The sequence below is a fragment of the Zingiber officinale genome, chromosome 6B (genome assembly GCF_018446385.1).
Source record: "Zingiber officinale cultivar Zhangliang chromosome 6B, Zo_v1.1, whole genome shotgun sequence".
Taxonomy (NCBI): domain Eukaryota; kingdom Viridiplantae; phylum Streptophyta; class Magnoliopsida; order Zingiberales; family Zingiberaceae; genus Zingiber; species Zingiber officinale.
The window spans coordinates 8325715-8352827 of record NC_055996.1 but is presented as its reverse complement, the minus strand read 5'-3'; the positions used below and the strand labels follow the sequence as shown (position 1 = coordinate 8352827).

At 35.9% G+C, this 27113-nt stretch overlaps 1 protein-coding gene across 1 annotated transcript; it reads left to right on the top strand.

Annotated features, from left to right (window-relative positions):
- Positions 1–27113, top strand: LOC121991866 (probable serine/threonine protein kinase IREH1). The gene is made up of 18 exons (XM_042545931.1): positions 1–860; positions 2733–2803; positions 2946–3128; positions 3248–4615; positions 5404–5576; positions 5746–5995; positions 6802–6894; positions 6978–7118; positions 7197–7289; positions 10506–10716; positions 10797–10882; positions 13781–13869; positions 23232–23283; positions 23377–23433; positions 23509–23682; positions 23831–23908; positions 26283–26449; positions 26525–27113. Exons 1-17 carry the CDS (start codon positions 164–166, stop codon positions 26364–26366), a joined length of 3900 nt encoding a protein of 1299 aa, XP_042401865.1. The 5' UTR covers positions 1–163; the 3' UTR covers positions 26367–26449; positions 26525–27113.

Here is a 27113-nt window from a genome sequence, read left to right as displayed (position 1 = left end):
GTAACAGTCCACCTCGTCTTAGTCCAACTCTAACCTAATTCCCCAAGTCTCCCATTCCCAACTAGTTCATCCCCTTCTTCTTCATCCTCCTTCTCCTTCTCCATTGCCGACGCCCTCCTCGCTCTCGCAGCAGTGAGACGAGGCGAGGCGACGTGACTGGGCGATGGTGTTCAAGGCGCGCTTCTTCTCGTCAAAGAAGTCCGATTCTTCCTCCAGCCCCGACGGATCCAACAGCCCCGGTGGCTCCGCCTTCAACTCCCCCTCCTCCGCCAGATCCGATAAGAAGAAATCTAAATCCCCCTCCACGGTCCCCTCCCATACCCTCATCCGCGACGCCGTCGAGAAGCACCACCTGCAGCAGCAGCTGCACAAGAAGGAGGATAAGGATGGCAAGTTGTCCAAGGGGAAGGAGGTTGCCGATTCCCTCTCACCAAAACCTTCCCCTCCGACTGCCACCTCCGCCCCAACCAAGCTCCGCCGAATGCAGGCGACGGTGGCCGTGGAGGCCAAGGACGCAACCGGAACGCCGCCTGTCGCATCCTTCTCCCCGATCCTGGCTTCCTCGCTTGGACTTAACCGGATCAAGACTAGATCCGGGCCGTTGCCGCAGGAGGGCTTCCGTGGAGAGCATAGGATTTCTGGCATCGGGAGCAGCAACTTGTCCAGAGGCGCTGGGTTTAGTTCGATTCCTGGAGGAAAGAACATTGGCGATAGTAGTAGCAGGTCGAAGAAGGATGGAAGGACCTTAGGCAAGGTCGCCGAGTCGTCTACTAGCTCTTGGGCTGATCGTAACGCAAGCGGGATGAATCATTGGTCAACAGTCAGTGCAGATGCTTCGTTTGAGCGGCAGAGTAACATTGGTAACTTTTTGCTGCTCTCATTAGTGTGTATGTAGCGTGCACATTGGTTGTTGATATGAAACATTTCTTGTCGTGGATGGTAAATTAAGTCGTGAATTTGTTAGTTTCATTTTCTTTATTCTAATTGCATGGAATTAACCAATAAATGAACCTTGGCTAAAATTCAATTTTATACATTTGCCAATGCATCTTCAATGTTTAGACACCCGATACTACTTTCTTTTTTTGTAAACAAGAAGGGTATCACATAAACTGAATGTAATTTCCTTATGAAATATCCTAAATCACAAAAATTAAGTTTGTCGTGAATTAAAGGGATTTTGTTAAGCCAAAAAGATATGCATAATGTTTTCTTCAACAAAAAGTATATCCAAAATTAATGCATGATTTAGCTGTTAGCCACTTGGATCAAATTAATCAGCATTATATCTTATCTTAAAGCCCGTATATAGGCTTCTTTCCTTTAGATTTTGTGACTTCTCTGGTTGAGTACCACATTAGTATGGCTCTATGCTTTCTCTTTTGCCATCTGCTCGGGAATTGAAGAGATCCTATTTCCATTCAGCCTAAAATCATCTAGTACATTGAAAAGTAATGAATCTGTGACCAGAGCACCTTAAGAGAAATATTTTCTTGTTTAGAGAATAAGTAGCTAATGTACTCATTAAATTATTAGTAAAAAATACAAATTGATTCACTATTTTGTATATAATGTTTATTATGAGAGTCAAAAAGGGATTCGTTCTAAGATTTTCTTTTATTTATCACTTGCTTTGTGTATTCTTGAACAACAATTCGTTCTTTATTCCTTTGTTATATGTTTTATTTTCTTCACTTTTTAAGTGATATTTTTCTTCTTAGTCTTAACAGGATGCAAATGTTGTTGGTTGGCATATGAATTGCTATCAACTTAATTTCTTTTGATGATCAGTCATTTTCACTATGGTCTGACAAGCATGGTCAGAGATTCTTTATTCTCTTCAATTGTTAGGGACAAATTGTAGTTAGCCAGCTGTATTTATGCTATAGTTTCATATAAACAGTACCTTGTTTCTGTCTATTGTACTATCTACTTTTTAGTGTTTGTGAAACTTTTAGATTTTTAAATATTGGCTGTTGTCTGCTTTACCTTGTTGCTTTTGGTGTTCTATTTCAGCGATTTTCTTTGGAGATTTTTTATTCCTACTTTTTGTTGAATGCTAACTCGCTGATATAATCTTTATTTTCTGATTAAAAGTGGGTACTGGAACCAAAAACTGAGAGATCAATTTGGACCATATAATTTTTTTTTTTGATTTGGTCATTTGGAAATTGTATATCAGTTCAAGTTCTTTTGCTTTTTGTTTATTGAGTCTTCTGAACTAAAAAAAAATCAAACCAAACTGTGTCTATATAAACACGTACTATGATATTGTAATACATATAGATGGTCTCAAGAATTTGTTGTACCAATTATACTGCAGCTGTGGAATTTTTTTCTAGCTTATGCAAAAAAAATTATGTTTGTTATCTTTTTCTCAGAGTTTGTTATTGTGGGTATAGCAGCGATTATGTTGATACTTGATATTTGTGGACGCCTATCAGGTTGTGATGTATACACGAGTTATTTCACATGATCCTTTTAAATTCAGAAAACAGGAACTAGAAATATGTAAATGTATTAATTTTTATCCTTCCAAGAAAATCAAACCATACTATGCCCACCAAATGCTGCTACATGAGCTGGTTTTCATCTAACACTGTGCTGCTTGCTCAAGTTTACTAGCCTAATATTTATATATTTATGAACCTTAGGAAACTTGCAAGACTGTCTACTGAGGTAGCAGTAGATTTCTACTATATTAATAAACTTACATAATTTTTTCTTTGTAGGCGAAGTTAATGTATCACGGGGTAAATACGATGATTTGAAAAGCAATGCTACATTTGCCTCAGAAGTGGAGGTAGACATCACAGTTGCATGTAGTATTTAATCTGGAGACAGTTATTCAATTTAAAGAAATAGGATCATATTTTATTGCCATGTATCTTTTGACAATTTCTTATTAAGGAGCCAATAATAATTTCTATCACCTGCCCATACAGTCCCGATATGATGCTTGTGAAACGCCAAAGGAATCAGAATCTCCTCGCTTTAAAGAAATAATGCAGGCTACCAGTGCACCAAGAAAGAAGCCTGGAGATGTGAAAAGTTTTTCCCATGAGCTAAGCTCCAAAGGAGTACGCCCATTTCCATTTTGGAAGCCTCGAAGTACATACAACTTAAAGGTGAACACTGTACTTGAATTCCTTTTCAGGCTTATTGTGGCAATGGTTTTCTCTTATGAATTTTGAGTTTTTGGATACGATAATTGACTATTTTGCCTTGTGATTTCTGTCCCTTACAGGAAGTTTTGAAAGTTATTCAGGTGAAATTTGAGAAAGCAAAGGAGGAAGTGAACTCAGATCTGGCAATTTTTGCTGGTGATTTGGTTAGTATAATGGAGAAAAATCTAGAAAATCATCCTGAGTGGAAAGAAATTTTGGAGGATTTGTTGATACTTGCTCGGAGCTGTTGTGTTATGACACCTGGTGAATTCTGGCTTCAATGTGAAGGCATAGTTCAGGATTTGGATGACCGTCGCCAAGAGCTTACCTCAGGAATGCTTAAGAAACTACATACGCACATACTTTTTATCCTTACTAGATGCACAAGGTTGCTACAATTTCACAAGGAACATGGGTTTCCTGAGGATGGGATGATTATGGATCCAGGATCGAAAATCATGCATTCTGCTGAAGTAGCATCTGTCCCTCCCAAAGATGGTAAATATAACAGGTCTGAAAAGAACTCTGCAGAGGCAGCTGTTTCAAGGAAGTCCCATAGTCAAGAGCAACATAATTTAAAATGGAAAAGAAGCCAAGAGATAAAGCCTGTTGATTTCTTCTCAGAAGATATAGCAAAGGACGATCCATTTTCTACCAGGGAGCGAATATCTTCTTGGAAGCCTCTACCTTCACCGGCAACAAAGAACCAGAAAGAGTTTAACCCAATGGTTGAGAAATCACTCAATGCTAAAACTGACTCCTTAAATTCAGAAAGGTCTTTAGATGAAAGGTTGATCATGTCTAGCACACCTGAGCCAGATACAGTAATCCCTGTTGATGTGCCCAGGCCTAAATCTAATTCTTCCAAGCATCAACACCCAGTTTCATGGGGCTGGGCTGATCAGCAGAGTATTTCTGAAGAGGGATCAATTATGTGTCGCATTTGTGAGGAGTATGTTCCTACTTTATATGTGGAAGAACACTCAAAGGTATGTACTGTTGCTGATAGATGTGACCAGAAAGGCTTGAGTGTTGATGAGCGTCTCATTAGAATAGCTGAAACATTAGAGAAGATGATAGACTCTTATGGTCTAAAAGATGTACATAATATCAATGGGAGCCCAGATGTTGCAAAAGTTTCTAATTCAAGTGTAACTGAAGAATCTGATATTCCTTCTCCAAAACTATGTGATTGGTCACGGTTAGGTTCAGCTGATATGTTTGATTGTCTTCATGAGTCTGAGAATCCTCTTCTATTTGATGACCTGAAAAATCTCCCATCAATGACTTGCAAGACCCGTCCTAGTGCAAAATCTGATCAGGGAATGGCTACTTCATCAGCTGGCAGCATGACCCCACGATCCCCTTTAATGACACCGAGGGCTACTCATATAGACATGCTTTTGACTGGGAAGAATGCTGTTTCTGAGGGTGATGATCTTCCACAGGTGGTTATTGCTTGATTGAATGTATAGGCTCTGGTTTCTGCACGTCAGCAGCCACTCTTGAGTTCTTTCTATTAGTGATTAACTAATTTATGAAATCTCCTTTTGTATGCCCATGGTTTTTGAAATTGATAAACACATGAACAAACAAATACACAGTTGACTGCTTCATATTTGGTGTTTAAGTGGGTTTTTTTGTCCTTAACCTTTTTGAATTCTTGCTATGCCGATTTTTGCATGGAAGTCATGCATTAATTATTATTACAACGAGATTTAATTGCTAGTTATTTGTTTACGTTTGTGAATCTACTTGCATGACAAAGTCATTTTAGGAAAAGGTGTTATCTTAATGTCTCACCGTGTTGATGCTTAATGTAGAATTTAGATGCCACCTGTTGATTATTTGTTTAATTTTATGCTGCTTTCAGTTCCTAGGAATTTTATATTCCATTTGCAAGTTACTGCTGCTTTGGGCATGCAATTTATCCTCATATAATTAAAGTAAAATATTGTATCTCTATTTGAATAGTTTTGCAAAATAAGATTAATTGTTGTTGATGGGGAATTATGTTTGAAGGATTGACAAATTTTTCTATAAACTTTGTTAAAATACTTATTGGGCAAGGATTGATTACTACAAATTTCAAAAGTAGATCTTTGTAACTCCTACAAAATTCTTTAAATGTTTCCTATTCATAGTTTCGCCAATTGCATGTCATTATTACTAAAATGTTGTTTATTGTTAATCATCTCATTTATCGTGGATGCTGAATTTTCCTAAATTGGTGTAGATGAATGAACTTGCTGATATTGCTCGCTGCATAGCGAATGCTTCAGCAGATGGAGAAGGGTCCTTGAATTATTTAGTTTCTTGTTTAGAAGACCTACAAGAAGTTATGAATCGGCGTAAGCTTGAGGCACTTACTGTGCAAACTTTTGGAACACGTATTGAGAAGCTCCATCGGTAAGTGGATCTTTGCATCACACTATCAGCCATGCCCTCACATTTTAGTTTATATGTTGGTTCTTAGAACTTGAAATTTTGGAGTTAATTCCACTAGCTTACTTCTCGCCTGTTACTTTTCCATGTCCTGCGATCATATGACTATTTTCATCTATGTGCTGTCCTACAGTGAGAAGTGCTTACAGCTTTGCGATTCAGTAGCTTCACTTGATATGGAAAAGGCTGATGTGTTAAGTACTGTGATGGATGAGGAAGATGATGTAGTTCGGAGTTTACGAGCAAGTCCTGTTCATCATCATGCCAGCAAGGATAGAACTTCTATTGATGATTTTGAAATCATCAAGCCCATCAGTCGTGGAGCTTATGGCCGGGTTTTCTTGTCCAAGAAAAGAACTACAGGAGATCTCTTTGCAATAAAGGTACTTACTATTGTTGATTCTTAAATATGCCACATTTCTTGAGCTTTGCTAGTGTTTTTAGATGTTTGGACTTGTTTGTTGCTCTGGAGAATTTGTTCTATCATTATCAGCATTCCATATCCTTATTTTGACCTCCTTATTAAATATTTTCCAGCTTTAATATTTTATCAGTTAGGAATGTGTCATTAGATCCATCAATCACATGCACCTTTAGGCAGCCAGTCAAATTGAGTACCGATGGTCCATGCCAATAAATTTGTTGGGACACTGTTCATGTAGGTAGTCATATCAAAGTGTTTCTTGTCTTCTTTTTTTCTCTCCAAATGTTATAATTCACGTGCTGGTTAATGTTGTTTAAAACTAGCATAATTTGTAGGGTGGTTGTGATGTATGATGATAAAATATGCACCTTCAGTCCTTCACATATATATATAATGTTTCTGTGTCATGTCTCATGGTCCTCATATCGCATGATATAAACTGTTTTGCACAAACCAACCCAAGACAGCTAAACAATTATGAAAGAATAACTGAGCGGCCATTTGGATGAGTAAACAAGGACATAATTGGTTGGCGACATAGGATTCAAATTTGTGACTAGGCATGAGAATTTCACCTGCTTCAGTACAGCTCCATACTAATCTTCCCTGATTTTGGCTACATTTCTCAGATTGACCCCCTTGCCTTGCACAATATTAAGTGGAAACCTTGTTTTTATGGTGTTTTTATCCAACTCCAAATGGTTGGGTCAAACTTGTTTTGATGGATGATGACTTGGTAGTTGTTTTTCATATGGCCTTTTTCAGGTCTTAAAAAAAGCAGATATGATACGCAAAAATGCTGTTGAGAGTATATTGGCTGAACGGAACATTCTAATTTCAGTTCGCAATCCTTTTGTGGTAAGCTATTTTTTTTTTAAATTTTCCTGTTCATAAGTGGAACATTTAATAGCTTTCTGTGATTGGATTGCTTGTTATCCTAGGTTCGATTCTTCTATTCTTTCACCTCTCGGGAGAATTTGTATCTTGTGATGGAATACTTGAATGGTGGAGATCTATACTCGTTATTGAGAAATTTAGGTTGCTTGGATGATGACGTTGCTCGTGTTTACATAGCAGAAGTAGTATGTGTTTGACATTTCTTCTCACAATATTTCTTACTTTGTTTTCTATCCTTATCTAATTGGGGTACAATTCTGCAGGTGCTTGCATTGGAATACTTGCACTCATTACATGTGGTGCATCGTGATCTGAAGCCAGATAATCTATTGATTGCTCGTGATGGCCATATTAAGGTATAGAAGTTCTATGTGTCCATTGATCATGAAATCACTATAAGAATTGATTGTTCTTGGAAAAACTATTCTCCCCTATAAATTTCTATGAAATTGGTATGCTTCTTAACTATTTTGTATTCCACTACAAGGAACAAATGTTCCTACTCTATTCTCCAGATAATATTTATTTATATTCTATTCAATTCTCCAGGAAAAATATATTTTAAATAAGCATGTTGGTTTAAACATGTTAGGGAAGCTAGGTGGATATGGTAGGCTAACAACACTCTTTATTCTTTCCATATATACTTAGTGATTTAAATGGTCTAGTGTATGGGTGCGAACCGAATCGAGCTAAATAATATGAAAATATTGATATTTGAGTTCGAGCTAACTTTAATTCGAGCATATTCGAATTATAATTCAAAATGACTTAAATTCGAGTTTGGTTTGAATTATTCAAATCTTAATTTGAGCAAATTTAAATTTAAATTATGTAAAAATAATCAGAGTTCGATTCGAGTTTGGCTTGAAAAAATTATTGAATATGTTCGAGTTCGGCTTGAATTCGATAATTTCGAATACAAATCAAATATTTTTCTAGCCAACTTCAAAAGCTCGTGAACGGACTTGATTCGTTTACATCCCTAGTCTAGTGTTTCGAGTAAATTGGGTGGTGTGATTGACCGAATGTCGAGTTGATTAGGTGGATCGATGAATCAGGTGAGCGGGACAAAAGGATGGGACAGGCTATAATCAATTATTCGAAGCGATATTTTATCCGTGTGTCGATTTATTCTTTGTCAATTACTTATATCTGTCTTACAAATCGAATATAAGAATTATAATCGGGTTAGCAAGCCAAAAAGATGGGATAGGCTAAAAGAATGATGACCGATTACCCGAACAAATATTCTATCTCTGTGAAGATCTATTCTTTGTCAATTATTTATATCTTTCTTGTAAGATCAAACTCAGCCGACCCCACCTAGTGGGGTTTGTTGATGTATGATCGAACTCGATGCTAGAGGGGGTGGGGGGTGGGTGGGGTGAATAATGATACAAATTTAATGAGCAGATAATAAATAAAAACAATTGAATCAATATAGTAGCACAGTGAAAATAAAGATTACTTAGCTTAATTCAATCAAGTAAGACAAAATAACGTAAGCATACACTGGATTTAGCTAACAATTAAGCATGCAAGCAATGGATTAATCAAAATAGAAATGTAGACACACGCAAAAGTTATAAAAATGTGATACTTATTTCTATTTTTTTCCTTTCCAGAAAGTCTCTAAAGGTGGAAAAGCCTTACAGAAAAGAATCTAAGAAGTTAAACACAAATACAAAGATATGGCAAACACAAACAAAATGAAAATGTTAAGTGTTGTCGATCAGAAATGAAGCACAAGTTACAACGTGTCGCAATATAGAAGATGGAAAAACACTAGTAGCATGAGAACAAGAGTGAATTCTGTGTAGATGAGTGATTTCAAAGCTCTACCTCGAAGCTCTCTTTTTATAGCATTTGCCTGATCGCCTGGAGGCTCCTTGATAGGTGCTGATGTGGTTGTAACTTTTATCCGTTAGATAACGTTAACGAAGCTCTCTGGTTGTCCCCACATCTCCACCAAAATTTAAGGATTGTTGGAGAGAGACTAGGTCAGATAGGTTACCTGTTTATTTGCCCTAAGTCTTGATCTATTTTTTTTTTCAAGGAGTCTCACCTGTATTGAACCTTTGCCTCGGCTATTCTTCAGGAATTCTGGTAGTGTGCCTTCCTTACTTAGCCTACACAGGACTTATTCGACCAATAATTTTGCTAGTCCTTACTTAAAAAAGGACTAAGGAAGTTTTATGAGAGCAGGCGGTAGTTTAGAACAAGGCAGAGCCTTCTTGGACCTAGTAAAAAGTTTAGTTCTTCATACTTAAATGGTTTATATTAAACATAGATAGGGACAAATATTACAAGCCTTGCTATATTGGAAAATTAGATAGTAGTAAAAATAATATGAGATTACATAGGGGAATTTAGACAAGCGGAAATTACATGCAGAAACTTACAAACTCGGTTCTTGCATATTTATCACTATACCCAAGTTTTGGAGATGTAACAGTTTTTGCCGAGATGTTATAGTCGGACCTGCAATGCGTTCTTTCCGGGGAACAACCTGGCATTAGCACAATAGTTTAATAGATCAATTCATTGAACATTTGCCATAGTTTAATGCTGGCTGACAATCTAACGCCACCTCCTCCTTTATTCGGGTTTGGGGCCGGCATGACTGGAGTAAATAAAATTATTTTTAATACAATTAGTAATTGATATGATTATTAAAAGTAGAGAATCTAAGCAAAGGAAAATTATGAGTAAAAACTATTTGATTTCAGCTTGGTATGCTTTAATGTGCACTGAAACATGTTAAATATTGAGATGGTATAATACGTTAAAATTTAGTTTAATTATTTAATTTCTATACTTATTTTTATAAGTAAATAACTTAAGTGGAATAGGTAAAAAGGAAATAAAATTCATCTAAATTCATCTCCGCATACGCTTCAATGCATGCTACGGCGTGCTTAGTGGCAGCACACCATGTTGTCAAAAATATAACATTGTTGACAAACTAAAACTACGACATAGAATAATATTTTAAGCCTTCTCCCCAAATATGTAGTTGTCTTCTCTTTTTCTTTTTTTTTCCCAACTTTTTCATCATCTTTCTCTACCTCCAACTCCAATTCGTCATTGACATTTCTGTCAAACACTGAAACTCCAGCATAACTTGAGATTTCAAACATTGATATATACTTTTACTTAACGGTAAGACATTAGTCTGTGTTTGTTATAGTTTTGAGTCGTTTCTCTGAAATTTATAATTGACTCCAAAATTGTTATATTTTTGTGTTTGGAAGTAAACAAGTTCGGTGAGAGAACATCAAAGAGGTAGAATGTATCAGTCCCAAACCATGCCTTTTACCTGTTATGTTCTACTCGTGCTGACTTTTGTTCAAACCTGGAATATTAAATTTTATAATTAAAATATGCAATTGTATAATTTTGAAAGGATAAATATTTTGCCCCAAAGTTAAATAAACACCTAAATACCATTTGACATAATTATTTCTATATTCATTTCTGTTTCTTTATTTTATCACATGATTGAACATTTCATGTTTCATTCTCTTTGATATTTCTACTATTTTTCTGATTATTCTATGTCTTCACAGTTGACCGACTTTGGTCTTTCCAAGGTTGGTCTTATTAACAGCACGGATGATCTATCTGGGCCTGCTGTTAGTGGGACATCATTATATGGTGAAGATGAACCCCAGGTTTCTGTGTCTGAGCAATTGAACCAGCGTGATTCTCGCAAGAAACGGTCTGCTGTTGGCACACCTGACTATTTAGCACCAGAAATACTTCTAGGAACAGGACACGGTTTGTATATCCTATCTAATTTTTTTTTAATCTTAAATCATGTTATTTCACATCACTTAATAATAGTATTATCTCTGCAGGTGCTAGTGCAGATTGGTGGTCTGTTGGTGCCATTCTCTTTGAGCTTATTGTTGGAATTCCACCATTCAATGCAGCGCATCCACAGGTTTTTAAATTCAAGATCCTTGCAGTATTAAAGCTCTTTAAGACATGATGCTAGCAAAATTATAATAATCCTATCATGGAAGAATTTTGATCTTAAAGGCTCATGAATAAGAACTTCCATCATAACCATACCAACAAGTGTTAATTGCTGTTCGCCAATCTCCTCCGTCACTGTCCTCCAAATCTATTCTCCACCAGAAAACTCATTAAAACTATTTCCTTTATGTTTCCTGTTGGTCATTTACATGCTTCACCATATCTGCTATGGCTTCAAATATATTTAGATTTTTGTCCAATTATATATTTTACTAATCATTTTTATAATGTTCAGTAAGTTTGTCTCTAGCTGGACACTTAGCTCATGTTGTTTTTATGATTAATTAATTGGGTTATTAGATAATATTTATACCATGAATTTGGTAAAATTTCATGTTCGTCTGCACTTATTTTTTTGGCACAATGCATTACCTTTAGACTTTCAAAAATATCACTTTTAATTTTCTAATTTCATTTCAGTTTGGCTCCATGCTCAACCTTTTCAGGCTAGCCAATTGTCAATGACACATGATGTTGCTTTGATGGAATACCAAATTATAATGATTAAAACTCTGCATTTCAAATAGTCACGATGTTGCGCCTTCTTAGTTTCCGGGGCATGTAAGGATCGAGTCCTAACTTTAACGAATTAACGGATGAATTTCTCTTAATGAATGGTTGACCGAAGAACACTGGGCTGATAATAATAATAATAATAATAATATAAAGTTGTTTTTTTTAGAGGGGGTGGGGGTGGAGGAGTAGATATTGGGGAGGTGTGTTTTGAGAAAATGGATAAATATGAGTGGTGGAATGAGATCTTTACTATGAGTTTTTACGAGGTAAGCACAAACATGGTGTTGACAACATGAAATTGTCATCATGAGCTTTCATCACGTAATAGCATCAACATGTTGTCCCTAATCTTGGATAAAAGGATGTAGAATAGGAATGCATGCTGAATTATGTCAAAAACCTTTTGGATATGTATCTAAATTCTAAAACACATGTTGAATGATGGTACAGAATTAATGCAGTTGCAACCCTATGACTCCAATGAGTTGTTGGAACATCTTTTAGTAGTGTTCAAGTATGACATTTTTTTTTTATTGCTAGTCTGATTTGTATAATGACTTGGAAAGTAGGACTATGTTCTTCTTCCTCACATTATTTATTAGACTAGTGCCTGAAAAGGTCCTTAAATTTACATGTTAAAACAAGTGTAAGATAGATAACTAATGGCAATGAACCATGAGACAGCAAAGCTGATTATATGCTCTGTTACATACAGTCAATTTCCCTTGCTCGACTGACTTATCACTGCCAGAAAGAATTTTTTAGCAGTTGAAAATTGATTCATTTGAACTCTGCTTTTACTGTAATATGGAAATTCGAAATATTGGTTGCTTGTGTAACGTTTTCATCCTTAATGTGCAGAACTTAATTCTTGTCATTGTGATAGTGTACTTCATCTGGCATTTTTATAGATTTTTATTCTGAATGTGCAGAATTTAGCAAACTTCATCATGCTAGTTGGTTCACCTGGTTTTTTTTATAGATTAAATGTAGATAGCATTACTACTAATATCCTTTGCTTACACGTGTCAGTTTCTTCGGCTTGCAAGTTGTCTATGCATTAAATTTCGGAGCCAGTTAAAACATGATACTTATGTACTTCTATGAATGTGGATCATATAAGGTTTGAAACGTGAAAAGTTGTAACTATATTATTTTCACAATTATTGTTAAAAATTGTAGGTAGTACCATAGTTTAAAATCTTGACCCGTGTCGAAGTTTTGGTCCCGAATCGGAACAATACAGTTTTAGTACCATATCGTGCTATACCAATATGGTTTCCATATTTTTTTAATATAAAATATATTAATTAAAAATATAAATTTTAAATCTAAATCTATATATGAATTTGCTAACTTGCACACCCGCTTGTCCACGATGAGCATGGGTGACTGAGTGCGTGGGGCGACCAGAAGTGCACTTATTTTAGGTTCTTGGATCGCCTGTCGCGCACGGTCAAGTGTGCAGGCTAGTATGTCTCTCTCTCTATATAATTAATATCCGTGTGGGAGTTGATTGAAGTTATCTCTACTATAGCTGAGAATTGATTGAGATTATTATCCCAAAGTTATTTAATTAACCTAAGTTAAAGTTGTTTTGCGCGGGGTCGTGCATGTTGCGACGAGTTTGCTGCTGCAGCGGGGCTCACGCGATGAATCCGTTGTCGTTGAAGGGCCCGCGTGGTGCCTCTGTGGCCGCCGTAGAGTTCACGAGAAGCCTTAGCGGCTCCTTAGGGTGTGTTGGCACCAGATGCATGCCAATGCCGGTTTCGATCGGCAGGCGGAACTAAATGTATCGGATGAAACGACATGAGATTTTAAACCGTGGGTAGTACCCTACCTCTTTCATTATTGAACAAGCTAGCAAGTCCACTTATTTATGTTACGCTACTTTGTTCCGCCCAACTAATGATCTAGTTTTCTCTAATCAAACTTAATCTTATACATGAACTTTTAGTAACTGCAAATGGTTGTTTAAATTGGTATCAGATATCATAAATAAACAATTCATCTTCTTAACTGGCATAAGTTATGATTGGTTTTCATGATTTCATCTTGTCCAATATCTTCAACATGTGACAATGACAATGTACCTTCAGATGACTGCTTATTTATTTGTTTAAGTGAACTGGTGTGTAATAATGAATTTTTTTGTGCTATGTAATAGTTTGGATGACTCGAACAGTTGCTCAAAAATAATCTCAAAATATTAGGTTGTCTGCTTCATTTTCTCATGTTTATTTAGTGAGAATTACCAAATATTCTCTTGGTTTCTTGACGCTTGCAGAAAATTTTTGACAATATTTTGAATCGTAAAATACCTTGGCCCCGAGTACCTGAAGAGATGAGTTGTGAAGCATATGATCTTATTGACAAGTAAGATTTGCACAATGTACACTTTTAATTATTTAATCTGCTATTTTGATAAGGATTTCTTTTAGTAAACTCGTATACTATTAGCTGCACTGTGATCTTTGCCCCTCCCTATCATCGTTGTTTTGGTTTGTTTGTTGCCACACTTGAATGGGGAAAATTATCCATATATGGAGAAAGCTTTTAATTTTTCGATTCCTATTTTTTTTCTTTAAAAGCATATTGACTAATTTTTTTTTTTTCAATTTAGCCTTTATTTACTTCTCTACTACATGCTTTTTGTTTTTTTTCCTTTTACACTCATAGATTAATGGTTGGGATATGTTGAATTGTGAGTTCAAGTCCTATTACTGTTTCTAAAACTTACAAAATGAGCTTAAGTTCTCTAGAATGGATGCCAAAAAGAGTTCCATATAGTGCAGAGCACTTCAAACTGCTCCATGGTTGAATTCTCTTGAATCCATGTTCAAATCTATTTTATGTCACCAACCCGTTTGTGCTCCAACTCAGTAGTGAAAGTGTAATCTTACTGCCTATTCTTACCCAATACCCATTGCATTGATCTGTTTTACATTTTTCTTTTATGATTGTTATTGCTTTTAATTGAAATTGTTTATATTGGGCGTCATGAACCAAGGTATATGTAATGGCTTACTTCATAATGCATGGTACAAGAAATAATGTAAACCAAGTTTTGAAAATATCTATTGCAAGCATGTTTTTCCTATGATGTTAGATCAAATCGAAATGCAAACCAATCGCGATAGTTTCAATATAAAGGGTATACCATTTTATTGAAGTTGCATAAAGATTGTCCCATCTTTATTTATCTATATCATTGGATCTCTTGTCGTAAACTGAAGGTGCTTGGCACAACGTTGATACACGAGAGAGAGAGAGAGAGAGAGAGAGAGAGGGGTGCGAGTAAGTCATATGATTAGAATTGTCTTTAGATCTCATTTATAAAGATGGTTCCCACCCTTCCTTTAATGCAGACCATCAATTCATATCTAACTAATTAAAAGATTAGAGAAATTAAATTTTAGAACTCTTGGGAAACAATTTTCAAAATTGGTTTTTCTATAAATTAATTTTAGTTTTTTAAAATTCCAAATTGAAATTTAATTAACTCGATTAGTCCGCCCCTCAAATTCAATTGCATAAATTGACTCTTAATTTTACAAGTAAGATTTATAATTTAATTGAATAAGTTCACCCTTAATTATTCCAATTTAATTAGAATGATTAACTCTAATTAATTAATTAGGACAATTAACTCTTAATTATGCATTTTTCCTCCCTTGAGCTACATAAATTTTATATCAAGAGCTAAGTCACTTTGTTAACTCCTAGAGATGTTGATAGTGCACATAAATAATCAAACTCCTAGAGATGTTGATAGTGCACATAAATAATCAAACTCCTTTGCATCAATTCAGGTGCATTAGTCTTAATTGACCTCTAGCATGATATCAAGTCCTAGCTTCAGCGAATTAACGGATAATTTTTCCTTAATGGGTCGTTGACCTAAGAACACTGGTTGATGGGCCATCCGTTGCAAGCGCTTCCGATTCACCCTAGTAGCCGTGGGAAATTCCTGTAGGGCCGGGTCGATTACCCTCAGGATTAGTCGGAGTAAGCTAGATATCCGATGCAAACTAAAAATCCGAGTACGATTACTTCAAAGGTAGGAAGTAGCTAGTTCCACAAAAGTTCTTTCACATAGTTACCATGCAGTTCAATTTTTTATCATTTTATATGATGACATACACTTAGGTCTTAGATTAGTGTATCTATTAAAAGGATATATTTCATACAACCATGACCTATGGGAAGGAATACCAAGTTGATAACTCTTCTCAACTCATTTTACTATGCATAGATTTCTTGACCTGGTCACTCATTGAATTAAGTGATATACTCTCCCATTACCCTGTTATCGGAGTTGATGACATGGAGGCTATCAACATAGCCAATCATGTGTGTATATGCAACTTTTTCAAAGGCTCACTCACAAGCTGTGTTGCACGGATACGGATACGGGTATCGTATTGGATACGACACGGATACGGGGATACGAAAAATTTTAAAAATATAGGACATGATACGGCTAGGATACGACGATTATTAAAAAATAAAAAATAATATATATATATATATATATATATATATATATATATATATATATATATATATATATATATCGTATTAAAAATTAAAAATCCTATAATAGAAAACCATGTTCATATTAGATCAACCATAATATCCATTACAAACAAAAAGTAAACATAACAAAATGCAACACACCAAATTCATCTTAAATAAACAAGTAAAACTGTAAAAAAAATCAAACATCCATATCGGTCTCATCGCCAACACCGCCTTCGTCAGTAAATAAGACCGACTCCAATTCAGGTTCATCAAGAGACAAATTGGCAATTTCAAGGATAGCAGCACCCTCCATGTCCATGGAATCAAACCCATCTGCTCCAACATCCCACATCTTACTTTCTCCTTCATTATAATGTGGACTCCTCCTAGATAAAAGACGAAGGTTATAGTGAACATATACCAAATCTTCCGCTCTTTGTGGTGTTATCTTGTTCCTCTTCAATGAGTGTATGAAATTGTAGGTGCTCCAATTTCTCTCACAACAAGAAGAAGAAGATGGGTGCCCAAGTAGCTTTAAAGCTAAACTTTGAAGAGTTGGTGTAGAAGCACCATGGATAACCCACCATTTAGTTGGAGACATCAAACCTCGATCACGCATTGAATCATTATCAGAAAAATCATCAATGGCAGCTGAAAAAGAGGCAAACTCCTCATTAACACTTCTTCGTTCGGATGAATTGGAGTAGTATCTTTCAATGCACTTTTTCCTTTCCCTTGAAATTTCGATGTCCCTATGAGGAGGAAGACGATTGGGAGATTCTTGGAGCCACTCATGGCTATAATACCTACATAAAAAGATTGATAGTTTAACATCATTCATAAACTAATATTTCTAATTTGCTAAAACTTAGAAAGTTAAATTTTTTTAGAGATTTACCTTGGATTCAAAGAATGCGCCAAACAATGAAGAGGTGTATTGCTTTTATTCCATCGCTCCACTAGAATATTATGAACAACATCATAAAACTTTGAATCTCCACTATGAGGCCCCTTTGAGATAGCAACTCTAATTTTTTTTATCATTTCATCCCACCACTCATAAACTAAATGAAGACAAGGTTGATCAGTGTCTGCTTTCCTTAGCATCTCATAAATTGGACTTGTGAAAGCAAGTATATAATCAATTTGTTCCCAAAATTGATCATCCAATATCTTGTACTTCACTACTCTGGCCTTCACTACATCATCCTCCTTGTACAAATCTCATCTTTCACTAATCACCATGTTTTCAAGACATTTCTTGATTTGTCTGAACCTTTTAAGCATAATGATCGTAGAAGCAAATCGAGTATCCGCAAGTGATAGCATCTTCAAGTTTGAGTTATCGTTGAACATGGATAATCTCATATTGTGATTCATGATAAAATTCTTGATCATTGAAGCATCATTTGCTACTTCTGCTATCCACTTGCATTCATCAAAGGCTTCTTTGTTTTGTAGAGAGTCAGTTGGTGCACAAATATTCTTCAAAGCAAGATTCAATGTGTGCACAACGCAAGGAGTCCAAAATATGTGTGGGTACTTTGCCTCAACGAGTAGCCCAGCTTTGTAAACAGGAGCATTATCGGTGACCACTTGGACAACATTCTGATGTCCCACTTCATTTATGGTATTAATGAGCAACTTAGAGATGAAAGCTTTATCCTTGTACTCACCTTCACAATTTATCGCCTTCAAAAACATAGGACCACTTTCGCAGACAGCCATGATATTAATTAGCGGTCTTCTTTGCACATCCGACTAGGGCTGCAAATGAGCCGAGCCGAGCTCGAGCCTGGGTCGGCTCGAGCTCGAGCTCGAGAAAATTGAAGAGGCTCGGCTCGAGCTCGAGCTCGAGCGAGTTTCAGAATTTAAGCTCGAGCTCGGCTCGACCATTTAATGATCGGCTCGAGCTCGGCTCGAGCTCGACTCGAAAATGGATTGTAATGTAAAAATAAGTTGCGGAAGCTGGGATTTGAACCTTCAACCTCTAACAACCCAATAAAACACTCTAACCACCAGCACCCCTCAACTTATTAGATTATTTGAAAGTAATAATTGTTTTAAACATTAGAATATTGAATTTTAGCCTGGCTCGAATAGGCTCGACGAGCCCTCGAGCCTATGTTAAATAAGCTCAAGCTCGGCTCGAACGTTAAACGAGCCGGCTCGAGCTCGGCTCGAGCTCAGTCAAATTCGAGCTCGAGTCGAGCTTTGACCGAGCCGCTCGCGAGCGGCTCACGAGCGGCTCGGCTCATTTGCACCCCTACATCCGACCACCCATCACTACAAATACTAATTCCCTTTTGTTTCCAAGCAGCTTTTGTTGGCTCTAAAAGCTTTCCAATATGAGCTTTTTCTTTTTGAAGAAGTGAAGTTCTCAATAAATTGTATCCAGGTGAAAGATAACCTGGAATTGTTCGTTGATTAGCCAAACTGAAAGCACGAACATAATGAGGATTCCTAGCAATATTGAAAGATAATCCCCCAGTGTAAAACAACCTTGCAATTTCAGAGTGGAGCTCATCTCTGGCATTCAAGTTAAAAGATTTTTCAAGCGGGCCAAGTGGTCCTTTCCTCTTCTTTGTTGGATCATCATTTTACAAAATACCACTAGTACAAAATGAGGATTTTGAAGCCATATTTGATGATGTAGATGACGAAGGCAGCGGAACTTCTTTTTGTTTAGAATTCTTCTTTCTCAATGCAGCATCATCAATAAGTTGTTGCATACGCTTCATTTGATCCATTGTAACAGCCGTACAACCTGCAATTCCAGCACCTTTTTGTTTTAACATGTGTGCTTTCACCCTTGAATATTATCCTTTGCACACTTTATTACATATATTGCATGACCAAGTAACATTTCCTCCTCCAACTGCTTTTCCACCTTGGTTACAAATTTCCACAAAGGAGAATAATCATCAACATCCTCATGTGCACTGCCACTCTCATTTTGAAAACTTTCCATGGCAAGTAAACTGAAAATAACAACTAACTGAACTAAGAAATAAGAAGCAACGCAGGGGACTGGGGAGCCTATTGTTAAACTTACCAGAAATCGTACCAAAAGCAAAAACAAATTTGTGAACTCAAGAAAAAACAAAAAACTAAACTTACCACTTTACCAGAAAGAGGGCACTGGGCAGAAAGAGGGCAGCGACGGGAGAGCTCTTGCGAGCAGCGGCGGGAGACGGTGAGCAGCGCCGGGCTGCTGCTGGCTTCTGTGAGGGCTGCCGTTGAGCAGGCGACGACGCGACGCCTGGCTTTTGCAAGCAGCGGCGGCGACGCTGGCTTGAGAAGAGAGGCGATGCTGGCTTGAGCAGAGAGGCGACGCTGGCCGCTGGGCTTCTGCGAGCAGCGACGAACTGCTGCTGGGTTCTGCGAGCAGTGGAGCTGTGGCGGACTTCTTCGAGCAGCAACAGACGACGCGGCGAAGAAGTTGTCGCGATGGAGAAAAGGAATCGGGGGCGTGGGAAGAGTAGTTTAGGGTTTTTTTGTGATTTTAATAAGTAGTCCTCATAATTTTATTATTTTTCATTTTTACCTTCGAAATTTTTAATTTTGTTACAATTGTGCCCAAACGTGTCCGAAAACGTGTCTTGTCCGTGTCCTAGCCGTGTCTGGCTGGTCAAACTTGGGAAAAGTCAACGACACGGTTTTTGCCGTGTCCGACACACGTATTTGCGTGTCGTGTCCGTGCCCGTGTCGTGTCCGTGTCCGACACACCCAAAAATTTTTTTTGGAGGGGTGTCCGTGCTACATAGCTCACAAGCGTCAAAGGATATTGATTTTCTTATGAGATGACCATAGTTGTGAAAAGCTCACGCCTGGCTGCGCCAAGGCACAAGGCGCAGCTAGGCGCAGCATTTACACTTGGGCATTGACCCAGGTGTAGTCTTGAATGAAGCAAGCTTAAGCGCGCACCTTTTTGAGAGATTCAAGGCATGATTTTCCTAGTTTTATTGAAAATTTATTTTTTTTCAAAAAAAAATCAAACTCATACCTTAATTACCCTTTAAATTAATTATGTTGCATTAACTTGCATGCATGCGATACATTTTTCTTGCTCGACTCTTCCACTCCCCTAGAAAATGAACATCAACCTCCCTTAGGCCCTTGCAAACTTATTTCATTAAATTTCTTTTGCATGACTCTTCGTTTCCCCTTAAAAATAGCATCAACCCCCCCTCCTCTCCACTCCCTTATCAAACGTGAATTCTTCTCTCGCCTACAACATCAACATCGGTCTTCTAGCTACATTTTCTTGCTTTTATCCTTTTGTTTTGTCATAATGGTATATTGTTTCCTCACATATTTAAGTTTATATGCTTTCTTATCAGTTTTGTTTTTTCTCTCTCATATAATCAAATTGTAAATTAGTTCAGAATTTACATTTTAATGATTTTGTTTTTTTGTTCCTCACAAATTCAAATTGTAAATTAGTTTAGAATTTTTGTCCCATTGATTTTGATTTTTTTTTTTAATTTGAAGTTTGATTTTTATTATGAAGATAAACTACTTCAATATTTGAACGTTAGTGAATTTTATATTTACATTATTGTTTAATAGTTTGTGAAATATTTGAATTTTGTTAGTGAAATATTTTGGTAGAAATTCTCTATATATGTTTGAATTGTAAAAATTTATATCCAAATGTCTTACTTCGGTAAGGCGTGTGTCTCACCTTGCGCCTAGCGCCTTAGATCCCACAACACCTATGCGCTTTTGGGCGCTTCACGCCTCACATAGTCATTGAGATGACGATAGTGATCTCTAGTTCTTTTATTATCCTTTTAGTGTCTTCCTCTACCATCTGATTGTGTTGAAGACACTATCACTAACCGTAAGCTTTGTATATGTACAGATGGGAATAAAGGGCAATTCAATGTCCAATATTCTCTTCTAAGAAAATATGAGTTTTCCTCTCTTAAGAGAGATTGCATTCTCTCCTATGTTGATGGTGCTAGTTATCCTCCCTCGTGTAGTCTTCTCTTTGCCGTTGACAATTGGTATCAAAGCCATTGGATAGGTGGCTCATCTCCACCTCTCAAAGATCCTTATAGGCTGCAACCCAAATAGAGGGAAAGAAAGGGGAAAGCAACAAGGTTCCTTTATCTACGTTCATAGAATAAAAAAGTAAAGAGAGAAGGGAACAGTTTGGAGCTCCTTTTCCCTTTGGTTTCTGTCCAAAAATAGATGGAACATAGAAGCTTTCCAAAGTGGTGAAAAGGCTATCTGACTTCATGTCTTGGGAACAAACAAAAGTAGGTCTAATTTTGCCATCTTCTCTGTTTGGCCTTTCCTCCTCTCTTCTAAAGTAGATAAAACAGATAAAACCTCTCTCTACTTTCCAGCTGCTATTCCTCTCCCTAGTTTTTTTTCCCTTTGTTTCCCCTCTTCATCCACTCTAGTGGACATACCACCTTATGGCTCTTTGTCTGTTCCGAGGGAAGGGAAGTGAAATAAATTCCATGGTGGAAGTGACAAGAAGAAATTGAGTGGAAACATTAGGAATTGTATGCTTATTACTTGTTAGGGAAAGAATAGGAACGAAAGAAGATAAAAAAATATAAAATTCTATAATCATCCTCTTCCTTAGCACTAGACCTTGAGCTTTTGAATTACACCGACTTTCACTTTAAGCTATTGTGACCATGAGCTTATTATTGTATGGCTCTTTTTGTCTGTTCCGAGGGAAGGGAAGTGGAAATAAATTCCATGGTGGAAGTGACAAGAAGAAATTGAGTGGAAACATTAGGAATTGTATGCTTATTACTTGTTAGGGAAAGAATAGGAATGAAAGAAGATAAAATTCTATAATTATCCTCTTCCTTAGCACTAGACCTTGAGCTTTTGAATTACACCGACTTTCACTTTAAGCTATTGTGACCTCCAATGCAGTCTCTTACTAGAATTGCTTGTTCTTGAGTGGATACTAATTAATTGGAATTGAGATTAAGAAAGAACCAACAATTGATTAGTGTAGAAGTTAGCTTCTCCATTCTCCATACTGATCAGCTTCCTAAGCAAGATTATTTGACAGCTAGCAAGCAATTGGCATATATTTGATTTTGGCTTCAATTGACTTTCTAAAATTACTATTTGAAAGATTGTCAATTTGAGGTTCTCTATTATGAACCACTTTGATGAATTTTTGAAACGAGAATCATATTGAATCATGAATTTCATGGGATCAATTAAGAAAAATATATGTAAAAAATTATTTTTTCTATAATAGTTTTATATCTCCATTGATGACAATGTACAAACTATACATTATTTTTTCTTTCATTTCATTAAGAATTGTATTGTTTTATATATCAAACATAATATATCATGGATATGATTTGTGAATTGTTGTGATTCCAACAAGGATGACTATAGGCATATATTTGGAGGCAAACATTTCATATGGGAGAGGATTATAAGATTTTAAACATTTAAATTGATCTTGGAACACTTTGAAATGTGCCAAAGTGTGTCAACTATCAGGATGATACATTACTAAAATTGAGCCATTCTAAGCGGAGACCGAAACTTTGGCATGAAATAATTCTGTAAATTTATTGGGTGTAAGAATTAATTATAGGATGAATAAGGATACGACAAAAGTTACTTATATAATTAATATTAGTTATTCAATATTTTTTCAAGAATACATATTATTTTCTTTTAATAATATTATTCAAATTTATTATTTATGTATTGGATAGTGTCACTAAATAAAATAAGAAAACATACTTGATTGTTGAATATAGAAATTAAAATTTCCAAATGTATTTTTTTTCAAGACTATTCTATTGCAATATATAATTTTTCTCCACAACACTAAGGCTTTGTTTGGTTTTGGTTACAGGAGCAGTTCACACCACACTTTAGTGTTTTTATTTCTGTAATTTCATTTCTAATAATTTTCTTAATAATGCTTTTCTTTTTCGAAAAGGTCAAGCATTATATAAGAAATTTAATGAAAAAATCTTTTTTAGATTTTTTATTTTCAATTATCTAATGATTCTTTTCTAGAAAACAGTAAATTAGATAATTGTTCGTGAGCAACAGAGTTCAATTGCTTGTTACATATTTCATTAGGAAACATTATCTTTAATTACCACAAAGGTTATCTTGTGTCTTGTTCATTTATTTGGTCTTAAAGGATTGGCTTTAGTAGATATTTAGGACGCAATTATTCATGATTGCTGTCAAATTTCCAGATTATTGACTGAAGATCCTCATCAAAGACTCGGAGCGAGAGGCGCATCAGAAGTAAGTGTATTGACATTGCCACTAACAATGGGCGCATCTCATATATGGTGAGCTTGATGGTCTTAATTTTTATGTGAAAATGCACTCTTCCAGGTGAAGGAACATATGTTTTTTAAGGATATCAATTGGGACACACTAGCGAGACAGAAGGTGATGCACTTACTGTTATTCTGTTTGCCTTACTATATAATTTAATATATCCACTAATGCTGCAACTTTCTTCAGGCTGCATTTGTTCCTTCATCTGATAATGCACTAGATACCAGCTATTTCACTAGTCGTTATTCTTGGAATCCTTCAGATGAACAGATATATGAAGCCAGTGAATTTGAAGAGTCTAGTGATAATGGAAGTATAAGTGGAAACAGTAGTTGTACAAGCAACAATCATGATGAACTGGTATAGAACTTGTAACATTTCATACTTGCTCACTAGTCCCTAATCACTCATTCAATTGTATTGACATTTTGATAAATTTATAGTTTATATTAGAATATTCAATTTTGTTTGTCTGTTGATTTCTTCATGTGTGAATTATCTTAATCAGGGCGATGAATGTGGAGGAATTGCTGAATTTGATCCCAACTCGTCCGTTAATTATTCATTTAGTAACTTCTCTTTCAAGGTAATTTTAGATAATTATATGCTTTCTTCTTGTGTTGGCTCTTTTTATTTTTTAAAGTTCATGGCGTTGCAAGTACTAAGAGCATTCTTTGGGGTTTCTTAAAAAAGTATTGATAATGGAAAATAGCAGAGACAACATTGTAAAGATTTTATCCTGCATTATTCCGAAATGATATGCTAATCATTGATGATTGTTGGCATCAGTGTTAATAAAGACAAGATCAAAGATACAGTAGCTTTTAACATCAGTAACTTCAGTAACTTCAGTGCAAATGTAGAATCAAACTTATCACTGGATCCCCAAACACTTGCTGTACAAGGAAAAAGTTGTTGTAGACCATCATAAGCAATCTTTTTTTATTGATCTTCCTTTTCACTTGGAAAAGCTTTTAAATTTTACAAGTGGATATGTGACTTTCTAACCTTTCACTTCGTGTATGAGTTTGAATTTGGCATTTATTTGCATCAAATTTAGAATTCAGTAAGCTTTAATGGAGTTTCTCTTGCAACATGTTAGTTAGCCTATATGTCAATCCTAGTAATAGTTGACATGCATCAATGCCGTACATGGATTTACATGGCAAGCACATTAATTGTTCATCACGAAGGGAAAAGTAACCTACGTACCTACCACTGGGCCTTTCATTTGTGGGTAAGCTGCTAGAATAAAATGCTCAACCAACTTATTGATTTGGGATAATAAATAAGATTATTTCATCAGTTGTAAAACTAATCAGGTAATAATAGGATAATTTTTTTCCTGCGAGAGAACACCAGTAATTCTAAAACCATTTTTTTAAAAGATAAATTTCAAATTAAAGCATGTCTACCTTTTCCCTTTGGTCTAAGTGCTTGTGACTATTTCTGAAATTCCAAACCTCCTGCTAGCATGTGATTGATTTTATTAAATACTAATATAATATATTTATATATACTGAACTCAGTTTGGAGGCTGAAATTTTTTCCTGGCATATACAATTGCAAAAATTGCTTCATGTATCATATTTAACAGAACTTACACCATAGGTATTTTATTTTAATTAGCATGTTGAGTATGTTAGTTATGTGAGGCTCTGGAATTTGGTCATGGTTGGTTGGTTGAAAAGAAATTTCACATTTTTTGTAGTGGAATCATGATTTCATAGATGGCTTGCTAAGTAGAGAGGCAGTTATATCGATAAGGCTTGACTGTAATTCACTTGTATTTCTGGCCAATATACTGTGGTGTTTTCTTGGTCCATTGGTTTTGTCATCTGTTTAGCTGAAGAAGTTTTTCCTAACCTATATTGATCCAGCTCAATTGCAAATGTGATGAAGCCATGCAAGCTTGTTTTGAAAAAAAAAAAAACAGGTCTAGGTAATTTTTTTATAAATAAATTGAGGCCAGTCCAGTGATTGGTTTTTTATATTCCTTTGATCAAGTATTTTTAAATGTGGAAGGTTCAACAGTTTTGGTATGCTGTCCAATATTTCCACTGGCATGTGAAAATTTTGCCATGGCATTCATGCCATGAATTATGAATTAGTTCCAGATCAATTTAGGTTTGAATTTTGCACACTTGAACTTCATCAAAAACCTGATTTTTCACATGTTCGTCATAATTTTTTCCCAAGTACATACCTTCACTTTTGTTGATATCATCAAAACTATTTCCTCTACCATCTTGCTGGAATTGGTCAATAGACTCAACACTGCTGTAAAACTCTGTAGTAACATAATGGTGGCATTTTCTATGATTTTTCTTTGGCTTGTATGGGTCAAAGAATTGATGTATACCATTGCTATTCAAACTGAATGTTTTATTTCTCCAAGACCAAAATCATCTGAAAATTTTCATGATGTACAAGCCCTTTAGTTGCCAGAATTTGTCAACTAAAATTACTGCTAATTTGCAGCTTTTTAGACCAATGTGTTGGCTGACAGCATGCCAATAATCAATCAGTCTTGCTCAGACAACAATCATGTTTTTAGTAGGAATCTTGTTGGTTTGTTGGCTGTGCTATTATTAGAGCCAGGACTGACGTTTTTCCTAAGAAAATGGATGTAGAAGCTTTGTCCATGATTAGAAAGTTCATCCTGTATCAATGTCTACTACTTGGATCTTATCTTTATACAAGGCTGTTTCTCTATTCTCCAGTACTAGTGCTTTGTGGAATTTGTCATACAAGTAGTTAATATGTTTAACTTAACCCTTCATTTTAATCTGGATTTTATCTTTGTTTGCAGAAATTTGATATTAAGTTTTTGTGTGGATGATAGAATAGTCGACATTTATATACTTTCGCAAAGAATTGTTGCTTAACTTACATAGACATGCTTTTTGACCTTTGCATTTCTGTTAACTTGATTCTGATATCTCCTCTTTGGTGATTAGAATCTGTCGCAGCTTGCATCAATCAACTATGATATTCTCAGCAAGGGTTTCAAGGAAGATCCTCGAACCAAACCTGAAACTTAAGTTGGCCTTTTGAATGTTGTTTGATCGAAACATTTTTCTGAAAGAAAAAAAAATACTTAATCTCTCATGTACATCTTGTAAATGTAAGAGAAAAATATTTTATAATTCTTTTTTTTTTAAATTTCTTCCTGCTGATTCTAATTCTTGTCCTTTTCCAGATTACAGTCTCAGGAAAAACTGCAGGATGGTGTCTTTCACCATCCTGCTGCTGCAGTGGCTGCCTACGATATCAGTGTAGCAAAGAATCCTTTTTTGATTCTGTATGACTCGTTCTCCACCAGAATAGCTTTGCCAATGAGAATATCCGTCCGACGATATTGTCATTTATCATCAAGATATCGCAGATATTCCCTTGGATCGATAATGTCTCCACCTAGGCATGATGCTTTCTTCTGCCTCCTCGCATGGTATGCAAAGGGGGAATAGAGCCCTGTAAAAGGGAGTGAGAAGGGTGAAGACTGGCCCTCTAATGGTTTAATGGACCATATTTATGCACCCTTGCAAGAAAATGAGATCACAAGCCTTCTGGCTTATTTCAGTCCTTGTTCGTCCATGTATACCAAAATATGCATGTCACATTTTTCATGTTAATGCATTCGATTTTGTGCATGTTGTCCTTGTCCCTGCATCACTGGATGTATGAGTTATCAGATTAAAGGTTATAAATTAGATTATTAGTTAGATTACTCAATAAAAGGGTTGAGTATATCAGATAAATAAGTTTGAATATTAATTGGATTGTTTTCA